This window comes from Pleurodeles waltl, chromosome 3_1 (genome assembly GCF_031143425.1).
Source record: "Pleurodeles waltl isolate 20211129_DDA chromosome 3_1, aPleWal1.hap1.20221129, whole genome shotgun sequence".
Classification (NCBI taxonomy): Eukaryota; Metazoa; Chordata; class Amphibia; order Caudata; family Salamandridae; genus Pleurodeles; species Pleurodeles waltl.
This window is the reverse complement of record NC_090440.1, coordinates 212,796,693-212,816,445: the sequence shown is the minus strand read 5'-3', so window position 1 is coordinate 212,816,445 and position 19,753 is coordinate 212,796,693. Positions and strand designations below refer to the sequence as shown.

The 19,753-nt window shown below is 43.8% G+C and overlaps 1 protein-coding gene across 1 annotated transcript in view; it reads left to right on the top strand.

The window, feature by feature from the left end:
• Positions 1 to 8,291: 8,291 nt before the first annotated feature.
• Positions 8,292 to 19,753, top strand: part of LOXL1 (lysyl oxidase like 1) — a 169,236-nt gene continuing 157,774 nt past the window's right edge. The window contains exon 1 of the mRNA XM_069222225.1: positions 8,292 to 10,011. Within this exon, the coding sequence (XP_069078326.1) occupies positions 8,841 to 10,011 (1,171 nt within the window). The 5' untranslated portion in view covers positions 8,292 to 8,840. The remainder of the gene's footprint in view (positions 10,012 to 19,753) is intronic.

Here is a 19,753-nt window from a genome sequence, read left to right as displayed (position 1 = left end):
AATACAATTGTTAGCCAAATAGTCACTGATGATTCTGAAAACACTACTAACCTCCCGCTGCAGGATTTTTTTATTAAATTATGAGATACATATTAAAATATAATATCATCGTTAATACATGCAGATTCAGAGAGGGCTGGTTCCACTTAAAACCGTAAAAATGCAACCTGATGAGAAATGCTTTACCGTTGAACCTAAATATATAAAACAAGTAATAAAGTGATATGACATATGTCCAATTTAAGATCTCAGAATTTGATATTCACAATGAGGCATTGTTAGAAATGGGGTATTTGGTTGGCAGTTAGGTTACCCCCTGTCCAAGCAAGGACCCTCAGTCTAATCAGGGTAAGTCACACACAATAAAAAATATCCTATGCTCATCCTCTGGTAGCTTGGTACTGAGCAGTCAGGCTTAACTTAGAAGGCAATGTGTAAAGTATTTGTGCAATAAAGCATGCAATAACTCAGCATAAACACCCACAAAATACACCATAAAGGTTTAGAAAAATATATGGTATTTATCTAAGTAGAGTAAGGTAAAAACGAACAAGATTCGCAATAAGCACATGTTGAAATATGAATTTCAAAACCTGTAAAAGAGTCTTTGGATGAGAAACAGACAATTAATGCTTGGTTTTTCAAAGTACCTGGTGTGTGTCAAAAAATTACACGCACGAGGATCGCAGAGGAGGAAGTTGTGTGGAAAAAAATAGGGTGTGCAACAGATTTTCCCGCGCCCACTGACGATGTGTTGTTTCGTTTCCCGCAACACAGGACTTGTGTTATTTTTTCGGCATGCGGTCCGGGTTCCTCACTACGGTGTGGGAATCTTCATTGCACCCAGGGACAATGCGTGGAAATCCTGGGTGTGCGGGGCGAGTCACAGGCTTGTGTCGTTCCAGTAGCCCAATGCGTCGTATTTTCTGGCGCACGGCAGGCGTTGCATCGATTCTCCGTTGCAGAAGTTGTGCAGCATAATTTTGGCTTGGCAGTGCGTTGATTCAGTGGGCTGTGCGTAGAATTTCCGGTCGCAACACAGGTGCTGCGTCGATCTTCACTTGAGATCTGGGGCTGTGTTGTTCCGGTTCGGCTGTGCAGCAATTTTCTCGATGCTGTGCAGGCTGTGCATCATTGCCAGGAGGCTGTGCATCTAATTTTCGGCACACAAGGATTTCTTTGCAGAAAATGAAGTATTTTTGGCCCTGAGATTTCAACAACAGGAGGCAAGCTCAATCCAAGCCCTTGGAAAGCACTTCTCAGCAGAGCCAGAGGCCAGCAAGGCAGCAGGGCAACAGCAACGCAACAGTCCTTTACAGCAAAGCAGCCCAGGTGAGTCATTTGGGCAGCCAGGCAGCTTCTCTTGGTGGGTTGCAGGTTCTGGTTCAGAGTTTCTTTCCCAGGAAGTATCTTGTTAACAAGTGTCCAAGTTGGTAGGGTCAGGGATCCAGTTTATATACCTAAATGTGCCTTTGAAGTGGGGGAGACTTCAAAGAGTGGCTTAGAAGTGCACAAGGTCCCCTTTCAGCACAATCCTGTCTACCAGTGTCCCAGTAGGGGTTTGGCAGTCCAATGTGTGAGGGCAGGCCACTGTCCTTTGAATTGTAAGTGTCAGGCCCTCCACCCTTCCAGCCCAGGAAGACCCATTCAGTATGCAGATGTGTGCAGGTGTGACTGAGCATCTTGTGTTTATGGTTGTCTGGGTGAAATGCCCAAGGGAGCTGTCAACCATCCCAGCCAGACATGGATTGCAAGGCACAGAAGGATTTAAGTGCAGAGAAATGCTCACTGTCTAAAAGCGGCATTTCTAATATAGTAATATGAAATCCAACTACTTCACCAGCATTGAATTGCTATTCTGTTTATACTAAATATGACCTGTTTACCTCTTTCTAATCAGAATCTACCACTGACACAGTTTAAGAGGGTAGTCCCAATGTTATCCTATGAAAGAAGCAGGCCTCACAGTAGTGGAAAACTAATTTAGCAGTTTTACACTACCAGGACATATAGAACACACATGTTCCTGTCCTGCCTTTTACCTACATAACACCCTGCCCCATTGGTTACCTAGGGCCTACCTTAGGTGTGGCTTATATGTAGAAAAAGATGATTTTAAAGCATGACAAGCACTTTTAATTGGCAAGTCGAATTGGCAGTGAAACTGCACACACAGGCCCTGCAATGGCAGGTCTGAGACATGGTTAAGGGGCTACTTATGTGGGTGGCACATCCAGTGCTGCAGGCCCACTAGTAGCATTTCATTTACAGGCCCTGGGCACATGCAGTGCACTTGACTAGGGACTTACAAGTAAATTAAGTATACCAATTGGGTATAAGCCAATGTCACCATGTTTTAGGGAGAGAGTACATGCGCTTTAGCACTGATTAGCAGTGGTAAAGTACGCATTCCTAAAGACAACAAAAATGAGGTCAGAAAAAGAGGGGGAGGAAGGCAAAAAGTTTGGGGTGACCCTGCAGAAAGGCCATTTCCAACAAGCATACATATTAAAAGTACAAATATCATTGTATACAAGTGCAGATTGAGAGAGTGGTTCCACTTAAAACCATAAAAGTGCAAGTGCATGAACAATTCATTATCATGGTCATAAGTATACAAGGAGTAATAAAGTGCTATAACATATGTCTCGCATAGGATCCCAAAGCACCATAATCGCAGTGAGGTCAATGTATACCTTACGCTATGGAGAGTCATGGAGGAAAGGAAATTTAACCATAAGGAGAAAAATCTGCTAGGACCAGCAGGAGACTCTTTTTGTTACAACAAATGTACATACTCACTGCCATACCAGACTACATCAGCTGTTTGCTAGCTTGGGTGCATATACAACACCAGATCAAAGCTGACAAAAGGAGTCTGGCAATAGAGTAAACCACAAATATGCATATGTCTGTGCGGAAGATTCTAAAGGCCTCATTGAACTGACCAGTGCCCAGCTTCCTCCATAGAGGGGCTACCCATTTTGCTCTCTGATACCGGCCTGCTGAGCAAAAAAATAGACTATTCGTTAATGATTCCACGCTTCTGCACAGGCAGAGCAAAAATCACCCCCAGGTATGCCTCTCGACCAGTTACTGCAGAATTATTTTGTTCGGAGAGTCCTATACCTATAGTGTAAAAGCAGTTTACGGGCCAAAGGGGGAGTGATTTCACCTACTGTAGACTTGTAGCACGGGAACAGTTTTACGTCCAGAATTTCTGGTGTCGAAGAATCTCTGCAATCTGTTATAGTTGGTATGGTTATTAATTCGCAGTATGTTTCTTTTAGCCCTAATTTGGAAATTGACCACATATCTTCATGTGAAGCCCTGAATTTCTCCATACCCAGCTTTCCCAATAGCAGTCTTACAGAATTTAACCACAGGAATTTTTGGACACATGCAGGAGAAATAGGATCTTTTAGGCCCACCCGCTATGGGCTTAAAGCTACTGTGGTCCACCAATAGATCAGAAGTCTACAGTCGAGTTTCTGGAAAATACATCTTTGCGCCAGATTCAAGTACATTGGAGTCATTGACCTACTAGCTGGCAATCCCAGTAGAGGTCTAATGTACTTATTTTCTGCTGTTGTTAAGATTTTAGTGTTCACAAATCCCCAAATTTCGGAACCATATAGAGAAGTGCCTAGAGCCTTTAAGTTATAAATCGCTAGAAGTGGTGCAACACGTCTAGAAATGTTTGCCTATGGATTTTTGCTATACTACGTCTGTGCTGTAATAAAACGGTATGCGATTTCTGAAGTTAGTGGGCCCAGTTTAGATTTGGCACTAGCATCACATTAAGGTAATCAAAATAGGGCACCTGATCAACTGAATTACTGCCCGCTGACATATTCCTCTTGCAGCTCTTATGCCCTGCCATGCTGAATACTATAAATTTTGTTTTTGAGCTGTTCAATTCCAAACCCTTCTCAATACAAAATGTTTTGAAGTTGTATAACGACTGTTGGAGCCCCTGGGGAGATTTTGAAAGTATCAGGGTGTTGTCCGCAAAAAGTAGGAGTGGCACCCTCTGTCCGCCCACCTTAGGGGAATCACGCCCATCTTTACTTGGGTACTCCACTACCACATTAATACACAGTGAGAACAGAGTCGAGGCTAGAACACTGCCCTGTCTGACTCCGCGTTTTATCCTAAAGGGCTAACCTGCTTATTTCACCCCACCTCTCTTGGGTATAGTTTTCTGAGTGTAGCTGCACCAGAATGCTCAATAAATTCGATTTCATCAAGGACCTGCCATAGCTTAGGTCTAGTGACCAGGTCGAAGGCGGCTCACAAATCAACAAAAGCAACACACAATTTACCCTTGTTGAATGCCAACGTCTTCTAAAAAATCCCGTAAAACAGGTGACCTGATCAATACTGCTAACATTGCTCTTACAGCCTGCAGGGACCAGGTCAAAGGCGGCTCGCAAATCAACAACTTGCCCTTGTTGATTACCAATGTCTTCCAAAATACCTGTAAAATATAAGACCTGATCTATAGTGCTAATGTTGCTCCTAAAGCCCAACTGGAATTCTGATTACACCACCTGTTCCTGGATCCACTCCTGCAAATAGGTAAGCCTTTGTTTACAAAACATCTTTTGGATAGTGTCGATCAGAGCGATGCCACTTTTTTGCAGATCAGTATAATCTCTGCGATTTTCCAAGAGAGAGGAATCTCCATATCAGACAGGATTGCATTGGAATGAAGATTAATGTACCGACCCCATACTTCCTCTTTGGCCATATATAAATAATTTAGGATCTTGTCAGGCTCTGGAGCTCTGGCTTCATGACAAGAATTGATTGCCACTAAAGTTTCTTTAAGATCAAATTCTATATTGCTTGGATTGGTTCGATTATTGTATTCATAATCCAAAAAGGAGTCTACAATATCCTGGGCTTGATCGTTACTACCTGAATATAAGTTACTTGGGCTTGAACACAATACTCCAGTTTTCTCTTATGTCACTTTGGGCAAACTGCAGCTGATTTCCAAAATGATTTGTTATCTTTAGCTGTTAGTGCCCCAAGCATATTGTCCCAGAAAGATTTTTCCCATTCCCTTTTGGCCTTTGCTAATTCACACCTATATGGAGATCTACACCTCACCAGGTTGATCCCATACTTGGATTTGACTGCTAAAGCTTTGATTCGGCTTCCCTACATGATTTATTGTACCATGCCACCTCCTTTGGTCCACGTTTCTGAACGCGGGTGCTGGATAAGAGTAAACCATATGCAAGCAGGTTTTTGTCATTTATTCCAATTTTTCTCTAGAGGATAATACCATGAGAAATAGTTTACCATTTTCCTTTTGGTGTCAGGTCTTCACCAAACAAACAATCTGTTAGTAAACAGTAAAAGGTGCTGGCACCAGTCTTAGTGAGCTGGTGCAGTGAGAGAGTAGGTCCTGAAGAAAGCCATATTGGCCCCCAGGGGCACGTAAAGTATTGGCTGAAGCATGTTGACCGTAAACCAGATGTAGGAGTACATTAGGTGTCCATACACATCATACACTGTTTTTAATCTTGCCAGAGCGCACCATCAATAAAGGTACACTAGTATGTGGGTGCCCTTTAGACAATTTTAAACCACGCCCTTTTTTCAGTTTATGCACAAAAGACTTTTGAGGTGCACAAAATCCTAGTAATTGACCTGCTGTGCTGTAATTAGGCGTGAAAGCACATGCTGAATGCGCTAGGCACCCTGGATGCTTGATGAAGCATGCTACCAACTAGGTTGGTGGGTGAGGGGTCTTTTATAGGAATTAATAGCGTCTCTTAACACACAGAGACAGGTTACGTATGGTACCAAGGAATGGCAGTATACCTGTTTTCATTGTTATGGTTATACCTTCACCAAAATATTCATAAAGATTTGGGTGTTACTAAAGGTAATGCAACATAATGAAAGAAGGAAACTACATTATTCGTTGATGAGAAATGCATCAAGCCTGTTCCAGGAAGGAAACCGCCAAAATGTCCAGGAAAGACCTGGCCACTTTAGTACAAGGGTGCAGAGTTTCCAAATAAACCTCGTGGGCTTACTCTTGCCTTTCAGGCAGACATCAAGACCTATATAAATCATCCTATATGAGCCAGATCTAGAGGGCTAATAAAGATTAATTGGATCACAGGCCTTTCGACAGACTCTCTTGCCACGCATCTCTCTTCAGTACACGTATTACAAAGGGAAAATGTGTTTGAGTGCTGATGCTTTCTGTCTTCACTGGTCTTTTCCACCCTAGTTATTTTTAAATCCATATGTTTATTGCTTTGTACATAAAAAATGATATGCCAATAAAGTAGTGGCATAAGGAATCAGTATCGCTATGCAAACAAAAAAATATCTTGGACTGCGTACAGACAAGGATAGCGCATACCAAGGCCAACCTCCTCAGTTCACATCCTCTGAGTCTTTGCATCTTAGTAGCCACCGATCCCAAATTTTGCGATTTTTGTTTTGGGCACCCTTTCAATTTGTAGAGTGTGCTCTCCAGGCGCCATTCTGTGGGACTTGTCAACGACCCAAAACAATGCCGTGCTAATTCTGTTAACATGCCATTTCGAAGAGCCAGTTGTAAGGGGGCAGGAATAGAGCAAGGATTTCCAGCACTCGGATCTTTGCAAAATAGCATGTTGCTTACTGGAGCACCATTGATATACTGAAAACAATCATTTTTCTAACCCTCTGTATTAATTTGCCATCACTGTCTGCAAGATAGCACTATAAGACTGCTGCGTTAATATGCCTTTTCAAAGTACTGGACACGAATGTTGGTGATGATTCTCTGTCTTGGCCATAAACACAGGGTTTCCTATTTACTGGCTCCCGATTCCTCTAATTGAAAATTTGACCTTGAAGCTGAGTGCAAAGTCTTGGTGATCATCTTGTTTTGGCCAAGGATATCTTGGTTTCCATAGACAAATAAAGGAAAACCTAAACTTCTTTACACCAAATATTTGTATGAAAGGCAGTGCCGCCATATTTACAAACCATGCCCCACATTCTTTACTTAAACAATGCAATATATGAATAGACAGTAAAACATTACCAAACTCAATTATGGTAGCACAAATTGTCTTAAATAAATGCATGTTGGCCAAAAGATGGATGCCAAAGTAAAAGTGCATGGTTTTGTCTCCTGGATCCCATTATGGAATGCTATTTGGATTACTCTACACAACTCCATGAAGTGACAGCGGGCAAACAACTTCGCCTTGAAGTGACTGCTCAGTTCATATAGTCGCAGACCATGTGCATTCTGGGGCTTGTACTTTCATTTTTAACATTTGAGAAAGGGTGCAAACAACTGCTGCATGTAATCCCAGTATGTGAACTTTCTTCCTGAACGTCGTGTTCACAGAAATTCAGTGAGTTGGTCATGGGCTTCATCTATCTGATATCTGACTAAGTACCAAGGGCGTAGCTTTGCCAGGGGGTGAGGGCATGGGGGGTGTTCCCCCTAATAAATGCATTTTCTGTTAAATAGTTGGGTGCAGGGGTATAATGAGGAGTCTGTGACTTCACCAGGGTTTTTTACATACACGCAGACAAAAACGCACACACACTCTCCCTATTTCAGTTTTGAAAAGCCTAAGAAATGTTAGTTATTTTACAAATATTATGTTTTGTCTCACTTAGTACTCCTACCAAATCCACACTCCTCCCTTTCCAATGCCCCTTATGCACCTCTCGTGCATCCTCCTTGTCGCAAATTGTATTATAACATTATGGGCCATATGTACAAACACATTTTCCCATAGACACAGAATGGGCAAAACTGCTTGCTACATCTGGCCCTATATGCCTACCCGATTGTTGGAAAATCTGATGCATACACCCCCATCCCCCCACACACACACAATTTACTGACCAAGCTACGACCCTGTTAAGTACATTTATATAGCCTCTCCTACAAGCAATAATTTTGAAACAGTGTACTTTGCTCAGTCACAGTGTGATTTAAAATATTTTATATTCACTTCAGATAAATATATGCATCTAGTTTTAAAACATATGCCAGTAAATCTGCTTTTTGGAGAAATGTTTACCCGTTTTGTTAAGAATCTTTCCTTTGATGTCAATGGGGATCTGAGGTCATGTGGCGGTGAGCACATGAGAGAGTACGAAAATGTTTAACGTCGTTCGACATAAGCAACTGTTTTGCCGGGAATCTGTAGGGCGTTCGAAACCGGGTGGTGTCTAGGACCTTGGGGGACAACTGCCAGGCTGCCCGCAGCGCAGCCCTCCAAAACTTAACACAGACTTGTTGCTTATTCATTCAGAGCCAGGACAAACTAAACGGGTAGTGAGAGGAACAGCGGAGAGAGAGTTAGACGAAGGGCGCCCTCCAATCCCTGCACAGGACATCCTGGCAACGCGAAGAACACGCGAACGAGAAAAAAAACGAAACCTTGTTCGACACAGAAACCTCTTCACTCAGAAGACATCCACAGCAGCTTTTCCTCGGCAACATTCCGTGGCGTGGGTTTCCCCTTTTTTCTTACGGCTATAGAATTCTGTTCTTCTGACATGCCAACGGGAGATGCTGCTGCCAGGAAAAGGCTGGGAGGGAAGAACTAGTGTCAGAGAGAAACAACAAAAGAAGAGGCAACTGTCTTAGGGAGGAAGAAAAGGTGTCCCTGGAAAGAAGAAGAAGAGGGGGGATCCATTTTGGGATAGAAAATTGCTAGGAGGGGAATATTCATTCTTCATCCGAAGTAGAGGGGAGATCCAACCGTGTGAGCAAGAAATTTGGTCCTCGTTCCAAAGGATTTTTGGGGAATCTGCAAGGAATTCATCTGAAGGACTGCTAAGAAGCTAGAGCAATGAAATCTCAGTTGGCACTGCAGACTTGCCTGGGGCTAGGGTTCCTCTTATTGGTGCAGGGCCAAGAGAGCCATGGGGACAATGGCCGGTGGAGGCAGATGATCCAGTGGGAGAACAACGGTAGGCGGTACAGTCTACTCAACAGTGGCTCTGAGTATGTGCCTGCTGCAGGCCGGGCCAGGGACGAGACCCCACCCAGGGTCCTGCTGGCAGACAGTGCTACTGGACAAAGTCGAAGGGTGCCAGGGAACACAAGGCGGCAGGCTCCCTCACAGCCAGTCCGCACTGGGTCTGACACAGTGCGGGGGCAGACGCGGCATCCTTTCGGATTTGGTCAGGTGCCAGACAACTGGAGAGATGGGGCAACGCGAGAGAATACTGCAGGCCAGCGTTTCAGGCCATCCTTAGGTCGTCAGCGCCAGACTGGTTCCTCGTCATCATCATCCTCTTCCTCTTCCTCATTCTCAAGGACCTCGGTCGGCCAGCCATCCTTCATGCAGCCTGCCCTCCCTCAACCACCATTCTTCAACCAGTATGAAACCTATGACCCCCAGGTGCCTCCAAGCTATGATGAGAGCTATTCTTACTTCAGAACTGGGGGCAGTGCAGGTATCTATCCCGTACCACCTCAGCCACGGTTTGATAACTTTGGAGAAGATCAAGGTGGCTACAGAACCCAGGGGTTTTATCTTCCACAGGAGCAGCCACAGGTGCCATACCAATCCCCTCCTCAACCACCACAGCCTGCTGATGGACTGGATCGGCGGTACACCCACAGTCTCTTCCAGGGTGGTAGCACCGATGTGGTCCAGCCCAGGCAGGACGCCGGTTTGGATCAACAACCTGACCCCAGGTTTGGACAGTACCAGCCTCTTGGATATGGACCAGCTGAGCCATACGTGCCACCCCGTAACGTGGAGCCATATCCACCTTTCCGCAGCCTGGATCCTTACCCTGTTGTACCAAGGCAAGACACCTACCCTGTGGCTCCCAGGCAGGACTCATACCCTGCCTTGCCGAGGCAAGAACCTTATCCGGTGGTGCCGAGACCAGAGCCTTATTTGCCAGCCAGGAGCCCAGAATTGGCTCAAGCTGGGCAGGATAACCAGGCACCACAGCAGCCAAGGACCAACGCGGGCAGCGTCTTCAGACCCAACCAAAATGGAAGGGGTAAGTTGTGAATCTAATTTCATTTAAGGTGGATGCTAAAAGAAATCCCTTCCTTTTGAAGATGGTCCCCCCTCAGTACACCCCTCCCTATGAAAGTGGTGCAGTGGAGAAGTTCTAGGTCTGCATAGGTGTTGTGAAAAATAACCTCGCTATCTGCCCAAAGTGAACTATATAATGTATAACTGGAACTCCCAAGGTCGAATCTCCACAGTTTAGAGGCAGTGTCTCTCACCAGGTTAACAACTCCCTATGTTATTGACTCAGTTTTTATATAGCGTGCGTTTTTAAATGTATTTACCGGCAAAATACACTTCAAGAGATGTATATAGATATACATTAAAGTAAACCAATAGACCTTGTGTATATGGTGGCTTACATAAATCGTGATGTGTGTGGGAGAAGTGAACCAGAAGGCTGTCTTTAAGGCGCAGAGGCTTCACGCCTGCTCGCCCAGGTCAACAATTTTCCGGGCAGTTTTGTTGTGGAACTTTCTACGCAGCTAGTGTGTTTGAGTGGGGGATTGGCTAGCAAGGTGGGACGTTGCTCTGAAGTCCAGGAGGAGGCTGTTGTGGCAATAAGTGCAAGGATGGAGAAGGGTGTAAATGAACGTTTTCCCTGCAACAGATGGCACTCCCTTAGGCTCTCATTAAGAGTGGCCAGTAATTCAAGCGGGGCAAGTAACACAAATTAAAGCCCCCATCGGGATTACAAGATTACTCTCACTAACACATACATCCCTGAGCCATAGCCTCAAGCAATGTGTTTGCTGCCCTCATAAGCATGGGCATTCTCTCGAGTTTCCACAGCTGGTGCTCGAGCAGCTTATGCAGGCTGGGTTTTATTGCTTTGCATTCAGGTAGTTGTAGTCTTGGGAGTTAATGCATGATGATTGCAAGTGCCTGAATGCAAAGAAGTAAAGGCTTTATAGGTTCTCACTCGTGGAATTGAGAAATATGAGCGCGCTGCTGCCCATTCCAAAGTTGCATGCAGTGTGCACACCTCGGAAGCAGTGAATGTCTGCCACTGACAAAACATGAACAACACAGTATAGTCTACCTTATTGCATTAGGTATGATCACCTCAGAGACATGACATTTCTTTCACTAAGAAACCTTTGCGCCGCATGGTCTTAATTCAGTGATTTCACACACATTTTATGCAGGGAGCTGGCCTTTCTGAAACCCTATATGTATATAAGCTTTCTCGACACCAGAGCCTATTGCAGTGCCTTCTGACCTGGGAGGAAGAGCTACTTGCTCACTGACAATGCACCCTCAGGACCAGAGCTAAGTGCAGTGTGCCAGCGCCCCACAAAGGCAGGGGGCATTGGTCACTTAGAGACACCAGTCAGTAAGAGCCTAGCACTGAGTGCCTGCATACCCAGAACAATTAGGCTTCGCTAGCTGACAGACCACCCTGAGTATCAGAGTTGAGTACAGTATTCCAGCTGTTCCAAACCTCTACACCTAAACTGTGTCTGTACACCCTAAAGGAGCGGAGCCTATCTCATTAAACCGCCCTCCCAAAACCCATAACATCAAGGACTATTGCAGGAATTTGCACTGATTGGAAGTAAAGTGCTCCTTACTGCTAAACCATTACTTACAGGTAAAGCCAGTAAATCAAGGCGGTAAGATATCTCTGCGGACTAATGCATCTGTGGCAGAGATCTGTGCGTACCCTGTAGGCCACAGGTTTGAATTGTGAGGGGTCCATTCATCCTTTCATTGTTTCAAGGTTCATAAAGTGGATGCATTGAGCTATGTAATAATTAGCACTGGTGATCGGTGCATTGAAAACAAATCAAGTTGTAGAGTGTGCAATATAAGTTATGTAACTATTATTATGGCATCTTTTTGAGCTAGTTTACTGCTCCATTTTCATGACAGGCTCCAAGGTGCCTTGCTTGCAAGAGCATTTTCAGCCCATAAAGAGCAGCAATTCCTAGAGTGTGGAAGGATGGAGCACAGCCAGTCTGGGGTCAATAAATATCACACACTGTGTCCTTTTCAGGTGGGATTCTCCCACATGTCTATCTGTGGCTCTGCGAGACACCTATCATTCAAAGACCTTTTGGATCATCCAGAGAACATATTATTCTCATGCATGATGTTACTTCTTGGAACCCCTCAAATGCTGAGAGTTGTGTGAGCTGCTGCACAAGCAGGATGGCCATAAATGGTCTAGTACAACCACAGTTGTGTGTTCTTGCCAGTCACTCTTCTTAGGCCTCACTACCATTCCATGTCAGATTTGAGTGCACTTAGGAACAGGCTGCATACAACTTTATTAAAACACATCTATTCTGTTCAGCCTGACACTGCTTAGAAACAATCCTGTTTGTGGTGTTAAGCCACACAAGCCCCTTCACTGTTATTATGCCACTCTTCGATACAACAGGACGAGTCACTCAGCATTTGTTAAATCCCAGACACAATCACGTGAAAGGAACAACTTATTAAATAGGAATGATTTCCCGCCTGTCTATGCCACCGCAGCTTTTCGTTAATGATGCATGATTTTCTTCTTCCTAAACCCATATAATCGAAAGACTTTACATTTGGGACGTAATGTATGTAGCCTCTGCTCTCATGTGCACACGTTTAGATTCTTAAGTCTCTCAAATGGGACTTGCGGTTTAAACCATGCACCAATTTCTTAACCTGTGTTTAAACTGTCTCCAATCTGCATCTAAACGTCTGTAAATCAGAGCTTCAGAACTGAACACGCTGATCTCCGTTGATGCGCACACTGGTTTCACAACCTCCCTTGAAGTAGCTTGATGCGGTCAGTCTGTTGGCCAAGTTTATTTCTAACTTCCACCTCTGCCCAGATAGTAATCAGCCTTCTGAAGGGCCATTCAAGCATTTCCCACTCAGGTTTGTGGCCAGAGGCATAAACTCCCTCCATTTTGTGGTTTGTGGTTAGCTGTTATCTTACCTTCAAAATATTCACTTTGTGCTCACCCCCTTACCTCCAGCTCCTGACAACCTGAATCTTTTTCTTCCATTTTCCGGCTTGTGTCAGTCTTGCATCTTTCCAGTTTAGTCACCCCTGATTTATGTAATTTTATGGCCAGGATTTTTTGTTCTTCTTCCAGCTTGTGCATAGTCTCATTCACACTTTTTATCTTGTGGTCAGCCCCTACATGTCTATGATCAATCAGCCTCCATCTCTCAATTTAGATTTTGGGCAATGTTATATTCCACCTTCACTGTGGGGTCATCCTCCTCCTTTCCCACCATCTTGTGGACAGACTTCTCCTTCCGGCTGTGGGAAGTTATCCCCTTAAGCTCTAGCTCCTAGTAAGAATTTCACCATACCTCCAACTGTGGTCACTCAGCCACCACTTTTCAGTTGAATTGTGGACAACGTCATTCTTTATCCAGTGCTAGTCAGCCTCGTTTTACTCTCCAATCTTGTGCCCAGACTCCTTATCTCTCGTTCCTATTTTGTTCTTCATTAATGTCTGTCTTCAGGTTGTGGCCAGCCTTTATTCCCCCTGCCATTGTCAGCCTCCTACCATATCTTCTCCACGAAGTAGCCACCTCCCCCCCTCAGCATTTGGTCATCGGAGTTGTCTCGGTCACTGGAACATTTGGAGCAAAGGCCCACCAGCCCAGGATGAAGAAGGAGGGGATTGGCAGAAGGATCTGCTGCTCTCCCACTGCTGAGTGTTGAAGAACAACAGCAGAGCTGTACTGAGACAGACACTGAGCATGCAAGAGTAGGCACCTTCACCTATACCACAATCTCACACCCCTAATGTGTTCCAGTGGCAATGGTGAGGGCAGGTTGCTGTTATCAAACATGTCAGAGTTTCCCATGCTCAGGGTGTGATAGCCTCTTAAACTGAAGCATGATGGCAGCCCAGCACCATCTTCATTCACATTTTCTTAGTGGCAGAAGCTTTAGAAAATCAGCCAGTCAGAGAGGAAGGCGAGATCTAAGAGGCAGGATCTGGGAGACGCAAAGTAGCCATTCTTGTCTTCAGATGTTCCAGCCCTTACCACTCCCTGCCTTCTCTTGCCAATCCTCTCTACTGCAAACCTAGCCTGCTAGACCCCACCTCTCTGGGTAGCAGCCAGCATTTCAGTGTAGGTGGTAGGGTACCTGGGCCTCATCTCTCTGCAGACCTATTCCCATGCGGCAAATTTTCAGGGTCCAACAATGACTTTTGCCATCAACGTTGTTGTCTGCACTGAAGGACAATGCTAAATGAGGAGGAGCCAATCATGGACATGGGGAGCAGGGAGCCATAATCATTCCTAGTGAAACAGAGAAAACATAAGTGAAACAGAGAGAAAGAATGCTTGTGTGTATATGTGAAAATGTGTGTGAATTGTACATTAATTCTTTCTCTTTTAAACCCTGGAACCACATAACTTCCTAACTAGCTCAGCTATGGTGGCTTCCAATTGCTAATCCGCTCAGTTTCTGTTATCTCTGAATTGTTTTTATATGTTTACACTTACTTGTTCCACCTTATCATATCTGCATACACTCCATCTCACACTCTTCATTCTGCTTTGCAATTCCTTCTCATTCCACAACCTCCTTGAGGCTCTTCAACCTATTGTTCCTTCACTCTCCTTGCACTTTACCACTGGAGTAACCTCACCATCTTCATTCACTTTGCGCCTGCCCTGTATTCTTTTTTTAAATTTTATTGAATAATTACAACGGTACAGTATCACTGGTGACAACAAATAGCGCATAATTAATGGCATATAGTAACATTAGAGGAGGTTGACAATAGAGGTGGTAAAATATGGACAGCTCAGGAGCAAAAGTACAATGTTATGCATTTATATATAGACACATAGCCATTGAAACAGTAATGTAGGATGTAGATTCTCATAGGTGCGTGGTTGTTTCTTGTGCAAGTAAATGCGATTATAATGCCCCCCCGGAAGTCTTTGAGTCTTGATCTGGGATAGAGTCCCTCAGCATAAATGTCTATTGGACCTTAGCAATAAATCATGTCTTTGAATCCATTGCCCGGTCTTTGGGACCCATCCACTCCTACAGAACATCATCACCCACCTCTTGGTGAGCAATTGGGCCATGCTGATAAATCTCCTGAAATCAGCAGGGATCCTGGCCGTGGCACCAAGCAGTGCCAGCTGCGGAGTCAGTGCATGTGGAATGGTGATCGTTGCTTGCAATACTGTGAGGACTTGTGTACCGTAACTGAATAGTTTAGGACATGCACATACCATGTGCATAACACCTAAGTCCATCTGGCAGCATTTTTTTCAAGTAACGTTTACGTGCGGAGGAAATTCAGCCATATATTTTGGGGTGTATTAATAGCGTTGCAAATACTTAAAATGTAATAGTTTAGGCCTGTAGATAAAGGATAGTTTTTTGACTTGTGTGCAACATTGGGACCATAACTTGTCAGAGAGCGTAAAACCAAACTCCCTTTCTCACTTTGTGCAGCTAACGGGTTAAGGCGCTTGTCAGGATCTGCATTCTGTATGTAGTTAGTAAGGATTGTGAATCCTTGTTGCTAATCACAATTGATGATAGAACCGGGCAGCAAGGCGTGACCTCTCCCTCTTCTCCTATATTCTTGAAGAGACATGAGCGTGCCCTTGTGGAACAGATCATCCGCTACTCGTATGCCTATTGTTGTTAGAAATGTTCCAGCCCTAGGTTTCAGCGTTTAGGGAAGTAATGGATTGTGGATAGCGGGTATTAATGGAGAGTAAGTAGGTGATTTCACAGTAGAAGCAGTGTGCTATGTCCCATCATGTGCTGTCACCTCCACCCCCCTAATGTCATCTCTCAGATGTGAGGCTCTACAACTAATATATAGCAAGAAGGCGGGAAGCACCAGTGTACGTATTTCATCAATGGCCGCTGTTGCAACAAGTATTTTAGCTAATGGACTTGGGCCTCAAGATAGTAAATATAGAGGTTAGGGACTGACAGGCCCCCCCATCCTTCACTGACTGAGTACAGACCATTGTGTATGAGGTTCCCCCCCTCCCCAACCCCCTTGTCAAGCATGTAAGTTCCTGTTATAACTCATTGAAAAATTCCAGTGGGAGGCAAACAGGAATGTTCACAAAAAGATGAAAAAAATGTTGATATAATATCCTTTTTAATCTAAGAGATGCAGCCACACATTCTTATAGGAAGTTGTTGCCCTTATCCAACCAATATCAAACCAGATTATTGATTGGTGATTTTGAACATGTCCGAGGAGGCGCTATAAAGTAGGGTGATCATTTTCATAAGCTAGGCTTCCAGTCCCAGTTGGCGCAAGACCTTGTGCATAAAGGGCCACTCCAAAGCATCAAACTTCTTCCCGGCATCTAAAAGCAGAACTTTGGCTGGCAGATGCAGGTCCACCAGATGGAAGATAGTCATCTGCGTAACCAGGTTAAAAGCTGTGGATCTTTGAGGGATGAAGCCAGACTAGACGGGCAGCACCAAGGGTCTGCAGGCGTTTGGCAAGAACATATGCAAAAAAAAAAAATTTAAATTTAGTAGGAATAATGACCTGTAGGAGGCACACAACATCGTGTCCCTGACATGCGTAGGCAACACCATTATTACTTCATCAAAGGAGGGAGGCAACCATTAGTAAGAGTATCATTGTATACAAGTAGCCAAGGGGCCAATAGGTTAGTGAATTCCTTGTAAAATTCTTCTGGGAAGTCGTCTGACACAGAGATTTACTACTGCGGAGATCCTTCATGTCTGCTCTTATATCTTCAACATTTATCAGGGAGTTAAGAAGTTCATGGCTTCACCCTCTTCCCGTCGCACCCCTTTCACTCCGCCGGCTCCTTTCGGAGCCGGCATCCACATGGAAGGGGGTTTCCCGCTGGGCTGGCGGGCGGCCTTCTGGCGGTCGCCCGCCAGCCCAGCGGGAAACTCAGAATTACCGCGGCGGTCTTTTGACCGCGCAGCGGTATTCTGACGGCGGGACTTTGGCGGACTTGAGCATGTTTCCCTAGGTAGAGTATTTCCCAGAGGATGCCTGCCTTTTTTTAGATATAGGCCTCGTGGATATAAACCTTAAAGGCCTCCTATAGGGTCTTGACAATAGGCTAATTCAGATCAAAATATCGCAGGATATTAGCTTTCATCTCAAAGCAGAACACTGAGACCCGCTGCAGCCCCTTCAGCCACAACTTATGAAGTACCAGGGTTGTGGACGGTCTTCCAAGACAAGTAGGACTGGCAAGTGGTCAGTGGCTTCCTTTGAAGAATACTAACAGCGTGGATCTTAGCTAGGAAGGTCTGAGATGATAGCCATAAATCTAAGCGAGAAGACTTGTCATGTACAGGTAATATGTGTGTTCCCTTTTAGATGGATGAAGAGCCCTCCAAGCATCTATCTAGTCATACGTCTGAATTATATGGCACAGAACCGTTTCCGCTTTCGTGGGGTGCCTACAAATATCTGACATTCTATCCAGTAATGGAGAGTGTACCACATTCAAATCCCCACCCCGTTGAATGGGACTTCTGCCCTGTTTTCAAGAAACCTTTAATGGAATGCCTGCTTATCACAGCAGAATCGAGAATCAAGTAGCACTACTGAATTTTACCATTATTTTTATCCGTATATAAAGAGCCTTGGATAAAGTTGCTGTAATAAACCAAATAATATAGTGATTCCGAACCTTTTGACTTCAGTGGACTTTATCATTACTGGAACCCGGGGACCCCCACTGAATCATTATTGGAATCCGGGGACACCCCATTGAGTCATTACTGGAAGCTGGGGACTCAGGCCTAAACATTGTCGATGATTTGAACCGCAAAGCATACACAAAAATACAGAAACAAGCATTCCATCAAACACATACACAAATGTTATGACATTTTATTTTATTTGCAAACAATTGAAATACAAAAAATAAAAAAATTAATAGGAAGGTTGGAGCTTTTCTAAATTCAATTGAAGCCAAACCTTGTCCATACTATATTCTGTTTGATACACCAGCACTACTTCCACAAAGCAACCTGAGGATACTAATTTAATTTTTAGCTTCCAATTTCAAATTCCTCGACATATACAGTATGTTTTGAAATGTTCAATTGTACATTTAGCCACTTTATTTATATACGCTTTATTATTCTGTTGATATTAATTTTCTAAGCTGTTGCGGACCCCTGAGGAAGCTTTGCGGACGCCCGGTGGTCCCCGGACCACAAGTTGGGAACCACTAAATTAATAAACAAAACAGTAAAGAATATGTAATTCCGTTATCAGAGGTAATATAGTGGCATATTTACCTATATTATTGCATTTGTTAACAATAGTTTGTCCAGCCTTGGGATAATAATGGCCCATAATTGACAAGCTGTAGTCGTTCCTGACAACAGCCTGGCTATCCATGGCATAATAGTCACCCATTTCTGAAATAGTGAGGGTAAGTCTGACAACATTCTGGCTATCCTTGGTATAATAGTGGACCATCAATAACATACTGTTGGCATACTTGATAGTATTTTGCGTGTTCCTGCTCTAATAGTGGCACATGCTGGACTTACTCGGGGCATTCTTTTCATAACATTGTCTCTCCCTGGCATAAAAGCGGTGGAAATCCGTGCAAAATGATGGCTAACGTAGAATATGATGATGAAAAATGGTCATGATAGTCAAAATCTCTCCATGTTTGAAAATAGTCCCTGAGAGTACGATAGAAATGACAAGTAGATGACTGGTGACCCTACAATTATTTAATAAAAACCGAAAAACTGTACTTTTGAGAAAATAACAGAGTTTTGTTCATGAAAATGGCAAGCTTTTTTGAGGCAACAATGCATTAGTCCGAAATGAAAAGTCTGCACTGGATAGCAAAACTAGTATACTTGTAATTAAAACCTACACTGAGTGACAATTAATCCTGTGTTCTTGAACTTACTGCTGTCCTTGGTTCTTCGGTACCAGAAAGTACTTTCAGCTGCAGATGCTGTCTTTTGATTCCTGTAAAGGTATTTCTTCATCCATACTGACAGTGTTTATTGATAGTATTACTACTGCTGTGAGAGACCTGAGAATATACGATTAGTGTTAGATCAGTAATACTGTCAGAACTCTTCGAATCGAGCACTAACACTTTAGTAAGAGCCTGTAGAGTTTGCTTTACTCTGCAATTGATGTCTTTGATTTTGAGATGTGCTTTTTATTATTGTCCACCCTACTCATTTCAAGTAGCTTCTCAATCATGAACGTATTATAATAATCTCATTGGGAGTTGTGGGGTGACAAATGAAAGGATGTAACATGTAGAAGTGAAGAAGAAGGGCATTGCATTTTGAAAAATGATAGGCCGTTTGAAATTGTGTTACCATATAGTTTTACTGCCTGTAATATCAATGGTGCAGTAGCTTAAATTGTAGGAAAATTGTGCTGCAAAATATAATTTGCTTTACCACGGAGTCTTTCAAGTTGTCTTCAGAAGGATGATCAGGGGCTTGACTAGCACACATGGAAACTATTGAAATATTTCATTATTGCTTCTTCAGAACCTCTTGATTTTTAGTCAATGTATGCCGTAAGTATGCTTCAAAATACACCACCAGATCTGCAGGCGATTGTTTTCACATTTCCTTTGGGGAATTTTCTAGAGAAATTTGGGCTCGTTCTATGCGGTTTCGTGGCACTTATGTAATCCACTCCTTTTTCAAAGTGCACTAAGTGCCATTAGTAGCTAGTCTGTTCCTTCCTTTCCAACTTATTGTCAGCCGTTTTCTCTAGCTCGTGGCTAAC